Source organism: Ailuropoda melanoleuca, chromosome 11 (assembly GCF_002007445.2).
Source record: "Ailuropoda melanoleuca isolate Jingjing chromosome 11, ASM200744v2, whole genome shotgun sequence".
In the NCBI taxonomy this organism is placed as follows: domain Eukaryota; kingdom Metazoa; phylum Chordata; class Mammalia; order Carnivora; family Ursidae; genus Ailuropoda; species Ailuropoda melanoleuca.
The window spans coordinates 17,808,685-17,830,499 of record NC_048228.1 but is presented as its reverse complement, the minus strand read 5'-3'; the positions used below and the strand labels follow the sequence as shown (position 1 = coordinate 17,830,499).

Here is a 21,815-nt window from a genome sequence, read left to right as displayed (position 1 = left end):
CACTGTGGAATTATCGGTTAGATTGATTATCCCCTCTCAAGTCGTGTGCCTATTGCAGATAACTGGGACATAGCTAGGCTTAATAGCTGAAACCTTAAAAACGCCCAGTGCTCATGGTAAGATTATTTTGTTAATTATGATCGTTTCAGAGGTTATTGGTTTCCTCTTCATTTCCGCTCTGCTTGCCTTCTGCTGTTCTGACCTCACTGTTTAAAGGAGAATGCTATGAAAGGTGTGTCTGTTTTTCTTTTGAAATATACTTCTTCCTCCCTATCTGGTTGTGTTGTTTCAAAAGTCCTTCAGCTTCCTGAGTTTTGCCATGTACGTGTCTTTAAAACAAAATCCTTTTCCAATCTGTTTTACACAGGCAGGTGACTTTCAATTTTTTGTGTCTCAATGTCATTTAAGCCTAATACAATCCACATACACTGATGAGGAATTTGAATAGGCTACGGATGTTTATTCTCAGTGTTTCAATCGGCAGTTCCTTATGAGCAACTCTGAGACACATTCCAACTTTACAAAGCTTGGCTCCACCCTGCATGCTCTGTAAAAACCAGCTAGTCCATCACCGCCTTGGAAAAGCCTTTCCTTTCTGAGTGCACTGATTTATAATGAATGCTCTCTCCACAGAGCTCCTGTGGACCTTCATAGTCTGATTCTTTCTCAAACTTTCCTCCTAAAGTGGTCTGAATACGGAGAAGCATAAATGCCTACTTCTGAGGGTGGGCGTAGGTAGAAAAGGGCCTGTGGTTTCGTGTGGGTCTTGGGTAACAGCTCCACGAAAGCTGCTTTAAGCACAAAGGACCTTTGATTTACCCTAACCGTATATGCTGTTGTCACCATATTATATCCATGTTGATTTAAATAAATTGCTACTGTTGGCATTTTCCTATGAAATATTCTCATAGTCAAATTGACCCCAGGAGATGACAGGTTTACTCTGAAGCTCTGAGTATATTTAAAAAGATGACTGCACATTCCTGCAGATAGTGCCTTATATTTTTATTTGTGGTTTTACGAATATCCTGTCAGAGAATCTAGATAGCCAACTCAATTAAGAAAAACTGTGTTTTAAAACTTTTGTTAATAGTTTGGTCTAATATAGTGTATTCACTCACAGTACAACATTTAAGTTATCAGACATGTCTGTAGGGCACACACACACACACACACACACAAATTCAGGTTTTTGTTGTTGTTATATTTGGATCAGTTCTGCAAAAATCCATGTTTTATGATGATTTTGATTCAGAAAGGATGAAAGTATATATAACCTTTTATTTTATTTTATTATTTTATTTTATTTTATTTATTTTAGTTTTATGGCACTATCTGCAAGTAGTTTTTCTATTACTAAACCTCATTAAGTTATTTGTGTGGGAAATTTGACACTTGACAAGATCATAGTGCAACAAATTGACAGAAGAGGGAAAATCCATGACTTAATGTCACCATTCCTGGATGTCAGAATGTCTGACAGCCTTGTATAACTGAATAGGGAAGTGCTTCAGTGTAAATTTAAAAAATTAAGGGCATTTGGGTGGCTCAGTCAGTTAAGCATCTGCCTTAGACTGAGGTCATGATCCCAGGGTCCTGAGATCGAGCTCTGTGTGTCGTTGTCATTGGGCTCCCTGCTCAGGGGGTGTCTGCTTCCCCCCTCCCTCTGCTCCACCCTCTGCATTCATGTTCTCTCTCTCTCTCAGTGAATAAAAAAAATGTTAAAAAATTAAAATTATGAGGAATTACCTACGTATTTGGATTCCTGAAGGGTTTAAATACTAGTCTGAATTAGGAAGATAAAGGTAACAAATACATAAATTCAAACTATGATTAGGAAAAAATATGTTAAGATGATAATGATGTCTGGGACTCCACTGTGCCATCTATGAAGCGATGAGAAACTATTCTGGCTATCTCACCTGAAAAGCTAAAAGATGAATAAATGGAAATGAAAAATATGAAATTACAGAGCTCTTATTTCCCCAGCTGTGGGGTGATTACTTGCAGATCAGTTTTCCTTTCATCTCAGTGTCTCACCCACAAACAATTTCTACCACACTTCCTTAAAGGTCTCGCTTTTTCCCCAACCATGAAGCTACTCAGGGTTTCCCACTCTCATGACTACATTATTGTCCTAACTTCTGACCCTCCCTGTTCTTACGTGTCCTGCAAAAAGGTTCTTGTGTAATCTTCATTGGTCAACTTTTTCTTTTTTTAATTACTTTAGTCTCATCTTCAGAACCTACACATAGTTGTTCCTTGCTGCCTCTTAAATCCAGAGGACTCTGGTAGCTTTCAAAGATTTCCCAGCTGCCTTATATATGCTTTTCAAGGTTATTTCCCAGTGGATCCCTACTGTTCTCTAAGAAACAACTGTGCCACTTTGACTGTTCTCTGTGCTCACGCACCCACCTCTGCTTTTGCTTATTCATTCATGTGATTTTAATAATGGCAACTATGGTTCTATGCTAGGTTCTAGGTTACAAACATGAATAAACATAGTCTCACCCCTTAAGGTTTGCATGAGCTGTTGTATGACAGGCATAAGTGTCTGTAAGACCATATGGTAAGTGCAATAACAGAGTCCTAAACAAGGTAGAGAGTGGAAAAGAGAGGAATAAATATGAAAACAAATTCATAATGTCATTTTGTTCACATAACCAGGAGTTATTATGGTTTGTAAGTTCTGTGAATGCAAAGACCTTTCTATTACGTAGGTACTTCAAAAGTATAGGTCAAATAAATTCACACTGAATACACCGCCAGATTCTTCTAAAGTAGCAAGGTATGCCTGAAATTTCAACCCACAGAGAGTCAATGATAGAAGCAGATTTATTTTTCCAAATGTAAAACTACCATCTTGGTGTGGTCGGAACTACACTGGAGTAGGAATAAGAGAACATGAGCTGTACTCCTGACTTTGTCCCTAAAAATCCAAGTGACTTAGAACAAGATATTTTGCTTCGCTGGGTGTCACCTGTGTCTTCTCTAAAATGAAAAGGTTGGGCTAGATGTCCTTAACTTCTTCTCCTGCTCTTACAATCTATAATTCTCTGTGTCAGAATTCATTTATTTCTTCCACAGGTATATAATAATAGAATCTATAGTGTGTATGTCACTAGACCTTGTGATTTGTTTCTGTCACAGATGTTCAAATCTCATCATTTCTAAGCTGGAGTTGGATGATTTCACAGTTAGAGTGAACAAAGGTGCTAGCTAACTTCCTAAGGTTAGCAGCCTGTGATTTTCTTTCCTGCTTCTTTAATCCTGGGGATACTGGCATGGAGAGAGAGAGAGACACTGCAGCTCTTTGAGCATTCCCTTGGTCATACGGGCAAGCAGGAATCCACATCACGCTTGGCATGTTTGTTGATAGTGAGAATCTGGAGTGACTGAGTGAAGATTGAGGCTGAGCTAACTTGACAGCTTGAGAGCTTAAAAGCATCGATTAGCGAATGTGCAAGAATCTGACCTTCTAAATGCCCCCATGTTGTGGTTTTGGTTTCTATAATGAGAGTTAAAAAAATAGAAAAAAAGGAAATCCTATTTTTTCCATGTTTCATAGTAATTATTCTCCCAAAACAAAAAAAGGGGTATGAATTAACAGGAACCCGTGAGAACACTTTTAAGAATCTTACACACTCGGGACTACACTGAGGAGGATAAACTCAAGGGATAGAGTTGCATGTGTGTCCTCAGCATATATTCTCACATTTAGCAGCTTTGAAAGAATCCACTTCCAGTGAAGGGAGCACAGACACATTCTGTGTTGTTCTTACCATGCTGTCCATTGATAGATACTCATATTGCACTTTTTAATTAGGTGACAAAGCAGCTTCACATATATGGTAGTGGGTACTAATGAAAATTTACATAAAGAACCAAAGGAAACTAAATAGATGTGAAGATCATCATTATTCATGTTTTAGTTGAATTTGTAGTAATAAAAAAGTGTGAATTAAAAATCTATAGAAAAATAACCGTTGACTTACTTTTTAAAAGTGAAATACAGTAAATAAGAAGGCATGCTTAGAAACACAAAAAAGTACCTGAATTTTGAGAATGTATAACAATGACAGACACTTAGTACTCATCTATCCTGACTCAGTAGGCCTGTGATGAGTGGGCTACAAAACACTTAATTAGTGCTGGTTATGCTCATATTTTTTTTGTAAAATTAAATTCATATTGTTTAAAGAACATGATGATAATGCTTACAGCTGCTCTATTTATCATTATAAATATGAGTATGGAAAGAAGAGATAACCGCCAGGGAAAGGGACTCAGACAGTATTACGCACTTTATCTCTACTGAACCATTTGCAGTCCCGTGGACATGGTTTATCACTGGCGAAGTTTATCAGATATGCTTCAATAAATCAACTGTTCTCAAAATCTCATGTCTCTGAATAATTCCCTCTTGAACTTAACTGTTCTTCTGCTCTATTTCTTGTTTTCCTTTAAAACATATTTTAGAATACATGGCACTTTTGTTAATGAGAAATGCTTGCAACTTTATTTGCAGTCAAAAGAAACCATATAATCCACTTGATAAAATGGGATTCTTTTAGTAAATATTTACTCTTCAATGTCATTTAAATATGTTTATAATAAGCTATTTTGATAATATATATTAAAATTGCTAAACATACAAATGACAATAGCAATAACAAAAATTTGTGAACTCTCTGAAGCCTTTTCTGATTAATTTTATCATTTACTAAGAACTACCTAGGAATAACTCTATGATGCTATTCAAAATTGTCAGACTTACAAATGTTGTGTATATTTATGTGCTTATGTCTTCAAAATTATATAGTTTTCTAAGAAATAGTTCTGTTTTCTGTTTCTAGTTTTCATTTACACCTCCAATCAACTAACAGAGTATTTCATATTTAACACAAATTCAATCAATATTTAGAATCATCAAATTGACCAATCATATTGGAGCTGGTGTATCCTTTTTTTTTTTTTTTTTTTTTTANTTTTTTTTTTTTTTTAAGGGAGAGAAAGAAAGGAAGGGCAGAGGGAGAAGGAGAGAATCTTAACCAGGCTCCATGCCCAGTGCAGAGCCTAACGTGGGGCTTGGTCTCACCACCCTGAGATCATGGCTTGAGCTGAAATCAAGAGTCAGATGCTTAACCAACTGAGCTCCAGATGTCCCAGAGACAGTGTGACTTTGATTATATTTATTCCTCACCAAAAGGAACAATGTCTCTGATATTGACCCAATTTCAATAAATACAATTCTTAATTAAAAAAAACTCACACAATAGTAAGAGATACAAATCCTTCATCTAAAAAAATTTTTCTGGGGGCGCCTGGGTGGCATGGCGGTTAAAGCGCCTGCCTTCGGCTCAGGGCGTGATCCCGGCGTTACGGGATCGAGCCCCACATCGGGCTCCTCCACTATGAGCCTGCTTCTTCCTCTCCCACTCCCCCTGCTTGTGTTCCTTCTCTCGCTGGCTGTCTCTATCTCTGTTGAATAAAGAAATAAAAAAAAAAAAATCTTAAAAAAAAAAATTTNACTCACACAATAGTAAGAGATACAAATCCTTCATCTAAAAAAATTTTTCTGTCTCTAAAGGAAAAGGAAGATTAGAGTTTGGGGCTATTGACTCATTTTTTATATGTTAACTGTTTGCAACCTTTGTTTAGTTGGTTACTTTTTATTGATACCATACCATGAATTATAGATATCTCATAAATAAACACGTGTGAGAAAATAACTGATTTACTATCAATGATTTATCAATTCTATAAGTGTGTGAGCACTTTTGAATAATGCTATTTATGCTTTGCTTTTATGAAATCCAGCAGCTACTTGGTATGATTATATACACCATAATAATTATGTCTTTATTTATCTAGCTAACTTATAGACCAGACATATTAGACTTATTAGAAGGGTGAAAAAATTGGAATGTGTAGTTCAACATAAACACAAATGGTGAAGAGTTCCTGAATAAATCATCAGATTAAAGTATGACTTACTGTAGCAGTCTGTTTTAAAACACATTCTGAAATATATACTAATGAACCAGAATAGCAAGGAAACCCTTCACTGACTTTGAGAGAAAACACTGTTTCATTCTGTGTATTCTCTAGAGCGACTAGCCTTACCTTACACATAGTAGGTGCTCAATAAACATGTGTTGGATGAATTCCTGACAGTATAGACACAGAAGGGTGAAAAAATTGGAATGTGTAGTTCAACATAAACACAAATGGTGAAGAGTTCCTGAAGAAATCATCAGATTAAAGTATGACTTTACTGTAGCAGTCTGTTTTAAAACACACTCTGAAATATATACTAATGAACCAGAATAGCAAGGAAACCCTTCACTGACTTTGAGAGAAAACACTGTTTCATTCTGTGTATTCTCTAGAGCGACTAGCCTTACCTTACACGTAGTAGGTGCTCAATAAACATGTGTTGGATGAATTCCTGACAGTATAGACACAGAGCCTATACGTGAAACATGAGTTATGGAATAAAGAGAAACACATGGTCTTGAGGAGAGAGAGAGGTTGGTAAGAAGTCTGTTTCACAGTGATTTCTCAGTACTGATGATGCGACTCCTCTCCCAACTGCTTAGCAGGGTTCTTCGTGATCTGCTCTCTGCAGCCGGCTTCTTGATCGTGTGGGTCAATGTAATGTAATGCAAAAAGAACCAGGAAAGTGGGAGGCAGCGTTTTCCTAGTTAACTGCTAAGAAGCAGATAGTTCACATTTTCATACATGGAGGCTGAGTGGCTCCCACGTGAAGTTGAATTATATGTAAAAGCAGTCCTAAAACTGACAATTTTTCTTTTACCAGTAGATCTGGTCCTAATGAAAGATTAGTTACATTTGCAAGAAATACGGAGACATACTAAAGACAGAATCTGTATAAGCATGTAGTAAAAATTGCTTTTCCCTTTTTATTTATACTATCTGCGTTTGTATATACATTTAAGGTTTACTTACAGGGTCTTAGATTACTACTGCTCTTGGTTTCTATCTCCCTAGATAACCAGTGCCTAACCGTTTTACTGCCAGTTCATGCTCGCACTAAATGAGAGTCAAAATGATTAACGATGAGACGACACCAACAGTAAAACAGCATCCTCAAAGCAAAAATTCGGAAACAACCAAACCCACCAGCAAAACCCCAGAAAAACAAAAAAGACATTTAATTCATAAAACAAACAAAAAATATTATTGAAGAGAATGAAACTATAGAATAAAAAAGAAGTTTGGGTTAAATGTCAGTTTTAAAACCTCCAACAGAGTTCCTAATACAAATTAGGCACTCGTTTCTTCCTTTCCACCACAGGAGACAGTGCTTAGTGTTACCTGCCAGAGAGGGTCTTTCTGCTCAGGGAAGAGCTCAAAGTATTTGTGGGCTAGTTGCACTGGACGCAGAGTTTGCAATTTCAGGTTGGTCCAGCTCTGCACGAAGTTGGCCAAGTTCACAAAGGTATATAACCCTAGGCGGTCATTCCCATAGTTCGACAAATGGGTCATGAAAATGCTGATCTGAAAGATAAAAGATAAATGAAGATGACCATAAAATGTAACATCCTTAAGCTCAAAAGTGGCAAGGAAGCTCTAGGCAGGACCTCACCTAACCTTGGAATTTCCTGAGAAGTGTAATCATCATTTTAGGTGGTGTTATGAACTGAATTGTGTTCTTCCCAAATGTATATGTTGAAACCATAGCGTCCAGTGTGACTTTTTGAAGACTAGGCCTATAGGAAAGTAATCCTGGTTAAAAAAAGTCATAAGGGCAGGCCCCTAGTCTTGATAGGTCTTTTTTTTTTTTTCTAAGATTTTATTTATTTATTTGTTAGAGGGAGAGAGAGAGAGAGATCACAAGCAGGGGGAGCAGCAGAGGGAGAGGGAGAAGCAGGCTCCCACTGAGCAGGGAGCCCAACACGGGCTGGATGCCAGGACCCTGACATCATGACCTGAGCCACCCAGGCATCCTGATAGGTTTTGAACCCTTATAAGAGGAAGAAATAACTGCACTCACTCTCTCTCTCTCTCTCCCTCTCTTTCTTGCTCCCTTCCTCTCTCCTCCTTTTTCTACCTCACCTACCCCTCTCTCCCTCCATTACTCCCTCCCTCTCTCTCCTCCTCCCTCTGTCTCTCTCTGCATTCTTCCCTCTCCCCTTCTACTCCCATCTCTCTCCTTCCCTCTGTAGAAGCCAGAAGGCTGCTGTCTACAAACCAGGAAGAGAGGTCTCACCAGAAGCTAAATTTGCTGGCACCTCAGTCATGGACTTCTAGCATCCAAAACTGTGAGAAAATAAATGTCTGTTGTTTAAATCACCCCGTCTGTGGTATCTTCATATGGCAGTTTGCACAGATTAACACAAGTGGAAAGCCACATATTTGATTTCTATTTTAAAATCACTCTTAAACTCACTCTTAAAATGGAAATTGAAATTGGGTTTTTCTTTTCCCCCCTCACTGTTCATTAAAAGTATACTGTTAATTTCCATATCAGTTTTTTCCTATTGTAGAATCAACATCGTCAAACCCAATAACCTCATAATTTCCAGGCTAGTGAAGAACCAGAATTAGACTAGTTCTAAAACAAAACAATCGTTCCAGATCTTTACTGGTTTAGATATGTATACAGATTGAATTAGAATTAGACTCAAATTGGAATTAGACTCAAAGGTCTAATGAAGTTTTTACTGCAATGGAGAAATTGTTAATGTTTGCATGGAAATTGATTGCATTTAGCCAAAAAACTCCTCCATACTTATTAATCCTTTTGCAATATTTCCTATCTCTATATTAACTCTAAAAATATCATAGCATTTTTGTAGATCAGAGACTAGGAAAAAGTAAAATCTAGATTGATTGCTCCGGAAACAGCAACAAAAATTTTGAATATGATTATAGATATAATCTGATATACAATCCATCAGGGATTGAAGTTGGAATTTTAAAATATTAAATGAAGGAGAATTTGTATATTCTCGATCGAAATTGTAGAGATTGCATGTAGAGATGACTAATGCAAGTCATAAAAAGGGAATTAATAATTTTGTACCATACACAATATTTGTACTTGTTCCTCGATCTCATTTATTTGCATATATTTCAAAAATTTATTTTATTACTTATTATTTAGAACTATAAGTATTTCAGAGAAATTAACATATAATTAAGTACTTTATTAACTTCATTAGAAAAGTAACAGTAATAGAATGTTAGAAATGATAGCATTAAAACAAATATAACATGTGACGTTAACCAGAAAATAATATACACAGGTCAGTATATAGAAAGTCGTGTTGCATGGCTAATTTTTTTATGGATGCTAACTGACTCTTTTGTAAGGGTTTATATTTCTTGGTGTGCTTATTTGGGTTGTTTGAACTATTGTGAAAATAAAAATGGGTTTGCAGTAGCCTTTCTAATATCATGTCATTGCAACCTGGTTAGAATGCTAGCCATACAATAAAAGTTATATGCTGTGGAACTATTGTGCCCAAGACCTAACATGTCATTAGATAACTGTAAATGTCCAAAGAGGATACCTTTTGTGTTAAAAGTAACAAGGCAATAGCTTGCTCCAGAATTAAAAAAAACAAAACAAAACAAACAATGCTCTGGCAAAGTATTGCCAGTGTAAGTTGTAAGTTAAAGATATCAGGTTCATTGAATGCCCTTTTTACTTTGGGGGAAAAAAATTCTCTTTCAATGTGCTATATTAGAATGCTAAAAAAAATTTTCTGAGGAAAACCCATTAAAATGATTAGAAATACTCCTCACCATGGTTGAAGGCGGGAAAGAGAGTGGGAGAGCTTGGCCCATTGTCCTTCACATCCCTCTATTGCATAAAATAATACCATAAAATAAGTACAAAAAATAGCATAATAATAATAATGAAAAAGTATATGGTGCTTACTACATGCAAGGCATGAATCTAAGCCCTTTACATATATGAAAAGATTAAATACTTTAACAGATAATTCTTATGAGGTAGGTACAGGTGTTGTCCCTTTTTACAGATGAAGAGACTGAGGCATAGTTAAGTAACTTGTCCAAGTTCCAAATCAAGTCAATGGCAGAGCAGAATTTAAAACCCAGGCCATTTGATTCCCAAATCTGAACACACAATATACCTGACACCTTCACCCAAACAGTTTAATACATAGAATTTGACATCCATCCTTTTTTTCCCCTTCTGCCTTTTTTGAAACAAAAAGCAAAGACATCTGTCTATAGAAAAAAGTGGAAAATCTATGTAAGTAGTTTCTTGGAAACTTAAAGTTTTCTTCTTTCAAATTGGAATGACAGAAGATAAATTATTTTTGGAATCTTACATGAAAACTTTTAAAACGATGAATTATAGTATTTGAAAGAATATTACTGATTGCCTGCAGATTTATCTTTGAAGCAGAATCGCTCCTATCATATTTCCAGTCCATTCTTCCTCCCGTGGGGTGTATTCAAAGCTTTTTATTTTAAAGGTCAGAAAAGAGAAAGGCTGTTTTAAAGAAGATTCTTTACATAGCTTGTTTAGATAGAAATTTAAATCAAATCCCCCAAATGTTTGTTGATACAACGTTCTTCGTTGAGATTCATGTGGAATCATTTGAACAGGCTCGGGGTATCTATGTCTGTCAGTAATTTTTACATTGACCAACTTCTCTCTCTTTAAGCTTCCCCCCACCCCAAATAGGAAGTGTCCTCTCGGCAGGACTTAATTACAGAGTTTCTAGAACATAACATAGTATCAGTAGTTGATGACCGTATAATTGCAATTGTTGTCATGAGAACTTCTTTATAATCACCGCAAAATAATATGCATTTGATCCCAATAAGTATGCATTTATCTCATGTCACTACTGTAATTAAGAAATAAGACAGTATAAGTAGTGTGCTTCAGGATAATTATAGTTTCTCAGGACTGAAATTATTATGAAAAACCAGGCTGCAGGCTGAGCGCCTGAAGAAATATAATAGCGTCCTAGAAATCTACCACCCGCCATCTAGCATTATGATTTTAAGATGGAACTTTAAGGCACCTGTGAGTGTCTACAATCTGACAAAATTGTAAATACAAATACTGCTTGGAGAGTACGGTAAAGATTATTTCTGTATCATGGGCAGACGCATATTATCATTTCATTAGGGTATTAACATAATGCCTTTAAAAGATTTTTGTCCCAGACTAGTTTTAAGTCATTTATCCAGCATTTCCTTAGGAGAACAAGCCTTGTTTTCTAAATGGAAGTATCAAACTTAATGCAGGGCGAATGGAAAATCTGCCTTTAGAGGGAAGCAGAGCCTGGGGACGTTGTGTGGTGCTAAGCTGAGGCATGCTTCTGCATTTAAATGTCCCTTTGCTGAGAACAGGAGCGTCCCGGCCATGATGGCTGCAGTCACTGTTGTACAGGGCAGCCTGTTTACCTGCCTTACCGGTTAGAAACAAATTAGTGCTGCTACATGGTCAATTGACTTCACTTTAAGAGAAAAATTCTGCAAGCGCAGCTTTACTGTGCATATCTGACTTGCTAAAAGCACCTATTGTGCAGATAGGACATCTTAGTTTTAGCGTTGCTGGACAAATGACTTGTTTAAAAAATAAAACCTATTCGGAGAGTGTAGGGAGAATGAGTTAAATTAAGAACAGGTGTAGTTTGAAGCATAAATAAGGGAAGTCAAAGAATGTGCAATATGAAATAGTAGCAAATTAAGTTTTCACAGGACTGTGATATATTGCTACTATTTTTCACATGACCATGCATGTCCCTCTGCTTATCCTGTCCTTTTATTTATTTATTTTGAGTGTTATTTTCTTACTTATACAGTAAGAATCCTCTTGCTCAATACTCCCCAAAGCATCGTCTGGAAAAGGCATGACTGTGCTCCGCTGGTACAAATGTTTAGCGATGCAGCTCACTGTTACTTCACAATATTGCAGCTCACAGGCCCACATTGATTCAGACAAGCAGGACTTTCTCTTTCATGCCACACAGACAGGCAAAAACATCATGTTCAATGAATGAGTCTAAGAACAGGATAGCAAGTGCTAATGTCTGTAGGCTGACTGTGGCAGGCCTCCCAGGGAGTCCCTGACGTCTGGGAGCCCTGGTTTCTGTCATCAAGCTGCCTCTGGGCTGCCTCTCCGTTGCTTTCCACACCTCTGTGTGCGTCCCTCCCTCAAATGGTGACATTCTTAACTCCCTTATAACACCGTGAAACGAGTCTAATTTCTTCCTTTTATCTGGTGTAAAACTGAACACCAAACTTGAAGGCACTCTCATAGTCTAATTATTCGTTAGAAACATAAAACAGCTTTTCTGAATGCTAGATGCAATATGCTTCCACCAAATCTGAGAAGATCATTGCCTGTGAAATAAATCCACTTAATGATGTAACTATAGTCCAAGGAAAAGGGAGGATTTAAATACAGTAATATATAAATCTTGATAATAAGGAATCAGAGAAAAATAATCGAACTCTATGGATAATCCTTAAATATGGGCAAAAGGACTGTTATAGTGACAAATGGAAAAGTATTATATAAATGTGGGCAAGTGGCTAACCTCCTGAGTGTTTAGTTGAAAATTATACAATTTGAAAAAAAAGAAAAAAAATTATAGAATTTGTTGTTTTGCATAGCATTTTACTTTGTCTCTCATGAAGGCACTAACATCCAAATAACAGAGAAAGGAAAAAGAGAAAAATAAAATAAAAACACAAAGGCCTAGTTTTTATTCATAAAATGAAGCAACAACCTCCTCTAAATTGAGTTAAAATATTTTCAGACTTCCAATACCAGAATAGCTTCCTTGCTTTTCTTACTTGTATGACAACAGAATGTCATGGTAAATTGTATGGATGTCAATATCCATAGCCAGAATATAGAATACAGTATCTTAAATTAGAATTTCAAATCATTTTTCAGAGCATACATTTTTACATGAAGTAGACATTAAGTATTTGAATATTAGTTCTGTGCCTTATGGTACCTTTGAAAAGAAAATCATTTACAGAGTAGTCAGATACATGTTCATCAGGAAAAAATACATTATTATAACAAATACAGAAAAAAACAATAGCTTTGTAGAACAAGAGATGCACCCCTCTTTAAGGCAGCCTTTTCAAGATAAGCACTCAAAATTAGCAGTTAGTTTCCATCTTTGCTTTCGTGGTCCTGCTGGTGTGCCCTTTTTCAGTATGATTTCTTGGTGTTTAAAAATATGCCCATTAGCTTGTTAAATTATTGATCAGGCTTTTAGTTCTCATAAAATGTGAAGATAGATGGAATAGAGGGGAAGACCTCCCCGACCGCCCATCTGATGGGCTTTGGCATTCTACTCATATTTTTCCTAAAGAAAGCAATTTGTGTCTTTATTTTATTTTGAATATGGGCTGGAACCACACAGGAGACACCCAGTGTCAGTCTATGAGTGTCAGACATTACCAATTTGAATGTCAATATACTTCTAGATTTAAACACATGTGACAAAACAAACAAACAAACAAAAAAACACCCACACACATGATATAACCCTTGTACTATAATTATAGGTACCCCAAGTAATACCTTTCAAGTCCTGGGCAACTAATAACTTGGTAAGTGTTTATTTCTATGTTCTCCGGTGTGAAAAGTAAGGAATATTTACTTGAACCTAATATATTATTCTGCCACTCAATCTAAAAGACCATTGTTAGCTTGGAATTCACTACTGAGATATACAACTTTATTTTTTAAGAACTGTAACACATACTGAATAATTGGTCAATGGTTGATCTTTTTTTAAACACACTATGTTGAATCATAGCGTTATTTATATAACTTTGCCATATGGTCCTAGGTTCTCTTTTTTTGTATTGCTTGATTAGGTACTAAAAAACCATCCAATTTTAGAAAAAAGGAATCAAGGACCAAAGGGTTCAAGTGATCTTTGTGAGATTATACAGGGAATCCCAGAAAATCCAGTGCTCAAAGTTAGGGCATGTGAATTCAGAATCAGTGCTCTTTTCCCCATAAGGTTCTGCCAAAGACTTTGGCAACAAGTTCATCTAACTTCCTTGTATTTCTTGCTTTCTGTCTTTTCATCATTTTAATTAGCTGGTAGGTTTTATTTGTAATAATCTTAGGTTAAAACTAATAACATTTCATTGTGTACTTTTCCTAGAATTGGTCCAATAACATTTCATTTACATATTTTTAATATTTTTTAGAAATGGACAAATAAAAGTCAATATTTCAATATCTACACCTCTGCACACATGGACATTTCAACTGATAATTGACTCTGAACATTTCAAGATAATATATACTGAAGAGAGAAATTATTATCTCATTTGGGAAGACTAAGATGTTTCTTAATGGAAATGTGTCATAGAAAGTAACTCCAATCTTCCAATCTCAAAGAAACATGTTTGATTTTAACAGACTTGTCAGGATGTATTCCGCTAAGAACTGTTCTCAGAAAGAGAAAGAAGAAGAGTATAAGAAGAAGAAAAGAAGAAAGGAAGGAATGAAGGAACGAAAGAACGAAGAAAAAGAAGCATATTAAAGCTTCCAAATCAACATATCTTACCATCTGTAGGTCAGAGGGATGGGGAAAATGTAGGTTACTAAGAATGATTTAGTTCATGTCTTTAAATATCCACAGATTAAACTCCAAATATTGATTCTCCTACTCAGGCTACTTCCCTAAGTAAAGGAGGCTCTTGTTCCATGTGACTTTCAGTGTGGTTTCATGTAAAATGTGCACAACCACAGGCATTTATAATTAATTACTATTCTTTTAGTTATTTTAACATCCCATACTTCTGTCTATTAAAAGGAAGACTTGCTTGGGTGTGTAAAAAAATTAGACCTTTGTTTTTAATTTGGAGCTGGTTTAATGAAGGAACTAATGCCAACCAAACAATGTAAAAATTAACAGATAATGATTAAAATATTATCCTGGGAGTCTTTATTTATTGCATAAGCTGGAAAATAGAGAAAATAATTTTGGGTTGCTGGTATAATTCACATTGGTTTAGTCTGCCTACAGTGGGACAGTAGCAACATGAAATCTGGAACCAGAATGCCTGGGTATGAGTACTATCTCTGCCTCATTGTACCAATTAACTTCCCTGAATCTCAGACTTCCCTCCTGAAAGGAAAACAATAACTTAGTTTACAGGTTTACGTGATGCTCAGTGAATTGGGGTATGCTAAAACATTTTTTAAAATAAAAAACATATGAAAGTTATCATCATTATGCATATTTATTTAAAGTAACTTATAGGATAGTTAACATATCAAGTAAAATTTTAAATTATTTGATTTATATCTCAGATAGTATATTTTATAAGTAAAGTTGGTATTTCTTTGTTCTAGTGAAATCAACTGTAAATATACCAGGTTTATGATAATTAACATGTTTTCCAGTGAAACCAAAAAATGTTGGATACATGTATACAGAGTAAAAATCACCAAGTTTGATACCTAATACAGGAAGTTCTTTTGTAGTCTCCATGTTATCTCTTAATAAATGCAAGTCTTATCCTCCAGAATCACCTCTGACAGCTGCAGTTAAAAATCAATATAGGAGGAGATTGTTAAGTGGAACCTTTTGTTTCATTTCAAAAAGTGCAATGAGTAGATTTTAGAAACAGACACTACTCGAAGGTTATAGTGCAATAAACTGATGTTTCTTTGCCTTGTTCCTTTGCACCCTAAATCAAAGAGTAGCCCCAACCCTCTCCCCACCTCCTTGACCGCCAGAGCCCTGACATATGAGGTCTTTGTTTGGTTGTTTATTGCTGCTCCCCTCACTCACATGCTAGAACGTAAGCTCCTTGAGTGCAACCGCTCTACTGCGGCCGTATCCTCAGCGTTCCGTAAGATGCCTGGCACACACTCGGTGCACAACAAATACTCATGAAATACAGAATGAGTTCTTGGTAACATAGACTTCTTTCGCTAATAGAAAATGTGGGTGACTTAATTGGTTTCTAATGATTCCCCATATTCTAAAGACATGAGGGGAAAAACAAAACACTATCCTAAAACCCTGAAAACAGCTGGCATTTAACAGGATACGATGAATTGCTAAATTACATTTTTTATTTGTGTTTTCCATTTCCATTATCAGGCTAAATGCAACAGAAGTTCCATTCTGCATCTGATTATTTACCAGTGTCCCAGTTTTTCAGTCATAATATTTGGTTAGTGAATTATTAACAAATCAGAACTGTTTTGACTCAAGACCGACTAGAGTGTAAACACTGATCTTCCTGAATAAAGAAGTTGGGCAGTGACTTCACCAAAGCAGCAGTAAATGGGGCAGCTGTTCTAACAGAGAACAGAAGGCTCCTGCTGTATTTCAGTGATCAGGAGCTTTACTCTGCATTTGTCGTGTACATTAATAGAGGCCTAAGTCATTAAAAGGCAACGCAAGCTCCCAGCCATATCATTATTGCATATATTTGTGCTTTGTTCTCCTTTTAGTAGTCAAGTCAGAACTGAGGTTTTAGATGTCATGGTAATTGCCTTTTAGAATGCCCTGATTTTGATCAAAGGTCCACCAATGTTACACATAAAGAGACAAACAACCAAAACTATTTCCCATCCGAGATACTTAACATTACTCTCTCTTCAAGAGATCAATCTCCTTTCCAAACATGTTGCAATGATGCCACATAAAAGCCACCAAAATGAAAAATCATAACCCCAGGAATAATCATGGGCATGCCAATGGGTAGAGAAAACACGTCCATTTATCATCATTGTAAGCTGCACTAATAGCCTCAGAGTTTGACAGTTTTCGGTGAAAAAAGAGAGTCATCTCCATTTATCCAATCAACCAATTGACATATATTTATTAAATGCCTACTAAGTGCCTGTCAGTCTATTAGGAACTGGAGCTACAATCATGAATGAATTATGCATAATATTTTGACTAAAGGAGCTTAGAAAAGAAAATAGCAGATTATAATACAACGTGATTTGGAAATCCTGTGATCCCGTGCCTTGTGGAAGGGTTCTTGAAAATGGGACCTTGAAGCTGAGATCTGAAAGATGGCAAGTTACAGACACTTCAGGTGAGAAAATGGGTTGGAGTAGTGGTGGGGACATATAGCTGAGGTCATGGGGCTTAGACAGAAGGATCTGTGTATGTAAAAGGTGGTTGATGAGAATTGCATTTTAGAAACTAAAACTGCAATGTGGCCCATAAAAGGTAGTGGGATAATAAGATAAAGGAAAAGACCAGTTCATATAGATCTTTTAAATTCTTAAAGGGTTTGAACTTTAATACTAAAAACAACAGGGAAACAATGAAGGATTTTGAGTAGGGATGAGACGTAGTCATATTTACATTAAGGAAATATCCTGACCTGCATTACAAAAAAGGTGTAAATTAGAGATTAGGAGGCTTTTATAGGCATATTATTGATACATAATGATGACCAGAACAATAGCACTGGGAAAGGAGAGAGATTAAACAGATTCAAGTGATGTTAAGATAGTAAATCTCAAGGAATGATGTCAGCAACATGGCTGAATAAAAGGTCTCTCATTCTTGTCCATCCCCCGCCAACAATAATTTGGCATATATCCATTGACAAAAGTGACGTTGAGGGAGCTGCAGGATTCAGTATCATATGCCAAGGAACCTGGAAGGAGTCTCTCGCAGTAGTGCATCGGGTAATAGAAATACAGACTTGGATCCCAGCTGTGGCCCCTGCAGTGGTCTGTAAACTGGTTTCATTCCCTCTTGGATGTGGTCCGGGAGAATACTCTCTTACACAATCATATATAGACAAGACAGCCCTTGTGGAAATCCAGACTCCCAGGGGAGAAGTTCCAGCACATCACTGTTATAGCAAAAACAAAAACAAAAACAAGAACAAAAAACACAAGAAGTTTGGATGCATCGGGCAGGCTAAGAGAAATAGTTTGACTTTACCCAATCATGTCTCCCCCAAAATGGCACAGTTCAGGGCCAAGAGAGATTTTTCTCAACCTATGATTCTCCTGAAGGAGAAAGTGAGATGGTGTGAGCCAGCACTAAGCTTCCACAGCTGCAGGGAATGCTGCCAAAGAGGCCCATTTCCCTCACGACTTATCCAGAGTACTGAGTGGTAGCCTGTGTGACTGGAAAGTGGGAACAGGCTTGGGGAGTGGCAAATAAGACTCTTATTTAAAGGGACATGGATCCTACTAACTGTTTTTCAGACTCCATCGAGAAGCCTGTCCAGCAGCCTCTGAGCAGACCCCCCCTTCTCGCAGATCCCCCCCCAAACAGCCCACAGGCAACCCCAGTGCTCTGCATGCCTCCCTGCACACTCTTTCACCCTGTGGCTGTCTCTCAGTGCATGCTCCAAGGGGCGGCAAGAACATGCATTAAAAGATAACCAGTGAACATGTGCAGAAAACTGACCAGAGTCTGTTGGCCACAGAGAAACCACAAATGTGAGCTTTAGCTCCACCCTTGGGGAAGCAAAAGGGAGTCTGTCAGAACTCATCCTGGTGTGTTGTAGGTTTAAGAGAAGTTATACAAGTTTCAGAATTTGGCCAAAGAGAGAGCGAGAAGCCTGGAGCAAGTGTGTTCATAAAAAGACTGAGAAAGCCTCAGAATCCCTAGCAGAGCTGAAGGATAGCATTTTTCTCCCAAAGTCAATTAGTGAAGCCTGGAAGAGGTGAGTATCACTTCAAACGTGTCAACAGAGATGCAAGACCTCAAAGAACATAAGAAATCAAGGAAACATGACACCACAAAAAAATCACAATAATCTTCCAGTAACTGACTTTAAACATATGGATATTGTGCAATATTACTCATCCATGAAAAAGAAGGAAACCCTGCCATTTGCAACAAAATGGATGGACTTTGTGGACATTCTGCTAAGTGAAAAAATTTGGACAGAGAAAGGCAAATACTGTATGATATCATATATATGTGTAATCTTAAAAAGCCAAACTCATAGTAACAGAGAGTAGAAAGGTGGTTACTAGGGGTTGGGGGGTAAAGGAAATGGGAAGATATTGGTCAAAGGATACAAATTTCCACTTTTGAGAGGAATAAGTTCTGGGATCTAATGTACAGCAAAGTGATTTTAGATAACCTTGTGTTACATACTTGCAAGTTGCTAAGAGAAAAATCTTTATTGTTTTCACCACAAAAAAAGAGATAGCAATTATGTGAGGTGATGGAGGTATGAACTAACCCTATTGTGGTAATAATTTTGTGAAAAATGTGTAACAAATTATCACATTGTACATCTTAAACATTATATGTCAATTACAGCTCAATAAAATGGGGAAAAGGTAATAAATCACTAATGATTTATGTCTGATTGCATGTGACAGATAAATAAAAGAACAGATCAAATATTTTACTCTGTTTCCTGGCTTAGGTAACTGAATGGATACTGGAACAATTTTAACAAAATAGGCAACAATGAAAGAATGAATAGAACAAAATATTAAGAGAAATAAAAACTTTTTAACAGTGGCTATAGAGAATCAGACAGAGAGTTAGAAAGGGAAACACAGACTCTAGCTGTGGCTGCTCTGAGAGTCTTGGTAGGCCCATATAAATTTATATAGACATCAATCTGCATGGTATTCTCCAGCATTGCACTAGTTAGTAGCCAGCTGTAGATCTGAAGGAAGAAGACAGCTGAATTCTTACAGAATTGGGAATTTGCCAAATTAATGAAATGGGAAGAAAAGAGGGACAAGGGATTTCTTAATAATGGTTGGAAGACAGAGATAGAAATTATCTCAATGTGCTTTCCAAAACTAGTAACATTTTTAATCTTTTATTTATTTATTTAAAAAAATATATATGTATATTATTTATTTGAAAGAGAGAGAGAGAAAGCGAGCTGAGGGAAGGTCAGAGGGAGAGGGAGAAGCAAACTCCCTGCTGAGCAGGGAGCCCAGTATGGAGCTCAATCCCAGGACCCTTACATTGTGACCTGAGCCAAAGGCCGACACTTAACTGACTAAGCCACCAGGAGCCCCCATTTTAAATCTTAAAACATATATATATATATAAATATATATGTAATATATATATATATGTTTTAAGATTTATGTATTTATTTTAGAGAGGGGGGCATAGGGAGAGGGAGAGGGAGAGAGAGAATCTCAAGCAGACTCCCTGCTGTGTGCAGAGGCAGTTGCAAGGTTCAATCTCAGGGCTCTGAGATCATGACCTGAGCTGAAATCAAGAGTCCGATGCTTAAATGACTGAGTCACCCAGGTGGTGCTATTTTTATATTTTAAATAATTCACTTTATGACTACAGGTTAACCATATTAAAAATACTTTTATCTTTAATTCTTTACCAAGGAGCATTGAGAAGCATTGACAATTACCCAGACATTTTAACTCCAAAGAACTCACCTACCTTCTAACTGTTTAAACATCAAGAAAGTAGTCTGGTAAGTGACAACTATGAAATTAGGAATATGCAGTATGCTCTTTTAAAAGAGGAGCAAAAGAATAAAGAATTCGCTTATGCTGATTCTCTTCTTTCTCCTACCTTTGGAGAATTATGATGAAGAAAGCAAGTAGGATCCCCAAAAAGAGGGAAAAATGACTTCCTAGGCTAGAATTCAAGTTAAAACTATATAGAAGGATTTTTAAGCTTCTTTCAAGGTCTAGCTCAGTTTTCCATGGTGGGACTCATAAATTTCTTCTGGGTCAAGGTGACACCAGGGAAAACATCTTGGCTTGAGTTATTTTGTGTATAATTACAAAGAGGAATTCCCTTGAGGCAAGGGATTCCAAAGAGCAAGAGGCTTTAGGATATGTGGCTTCAGTGGCAGTTGAAGGAGCTGGTGAAAGAGGTTGGGTAGAACTTGGATCTCCCACATCCATTTTCTGTGCTATGGGATATGGATCACTGCTATGCCTCCTAATGAACACACACAGGCCTCCTGAGAGGGGTAGCATTTGAATGCCTGCCATGCTGAGACCATCCTGAATGAACTGGTGTTAACCAGTGAATTGGTGATTCATAAATATACTCAATCAAGCCAAGGAAAGAATCAGGGAGCTTGAAGAGAGGTAAGGAGAAACTACCCATATAGAAGTGCAAAGAGAAAAAAAATGATGAAAACAAAACAAAACAAAACAAAAAACATCCAATAACGGTGGGAAAATATCAAAAAGTATAATATATGCATACTTGGAATACCAGAATAAGAAAAGAAAATAGAGTATAAGAAAATTTAAAGTAATAATAGCTGAGAAATTTCTAAATTAATGACAGATACAACACCACAGATCCAGGAAGCTCTGAGGATTCCAAGTAGGATAAATGCCAAATAAATAAACAAACAAATAAACCACACCTGTGAAGCCAGAGGAAAACTACAGCTTACCTGTAGGCATACAAGGATAAGAATTATAGTGGGCTTTTCATCAGAAACCATGCAAACAAGAAGAGAATGGAATAAAATATTTAAAATGCTAGAAGATTAAAACTATTTCTATATCCAACAAAATTATCCCTGAAAAATGAAGGAGAAATAAATACTTTCACAAAGAAAAGCTGAGGAAATTCTTTGCCAGCAGACTTGCTGAAAAAAAAGATTTTTTAATTAAAAAAAATTGAAGCAGTTCTTGAGGAAGAAGAAAATGTAGTTCAGAATCTACATAAAGAAGAAAAAGTGTTTGAATGAATAAATAAAAGTAAACTAAAATATTTTAGTTTTCTTCTTCTTGATTGATCTAAAAGATAACTGTATGCAGCAATAATAGCAACAATGCATTGAGTAACTACACCTTATGAATAAATGAAATGAATATAAGGTCACAAGGAATAGGAGGAAAGAAT

The 21,815-nt window shown here is 36.5% G+C and overlaps 1 protein-coding gene across 1 annotated transcript in view; it reads right to left on the bottom strand.

Moving 5' to 3' along the window:
* The window catches only part of LOC100465545 (bifunctional heparan sulfate N-deacetylase/N-sulfotransferase 4), a 270,808-nt gene that overhangs the window by 31,230 nt on the left and 217,763 nt on the right, over nucleotides 1-21,815 (bottom strand). The window contains exon 7 of the mRNA XM_034671694.1: nucleotides 7,342-7,524. Coding sequence (XP_034527585.1) covers nucleotides 7,342-7,524 — 183 coding nt within the window. The remainder of the gene's footprint in view (nucleotides 1-7,341; nucleotides 7,525-21,815) is intronic.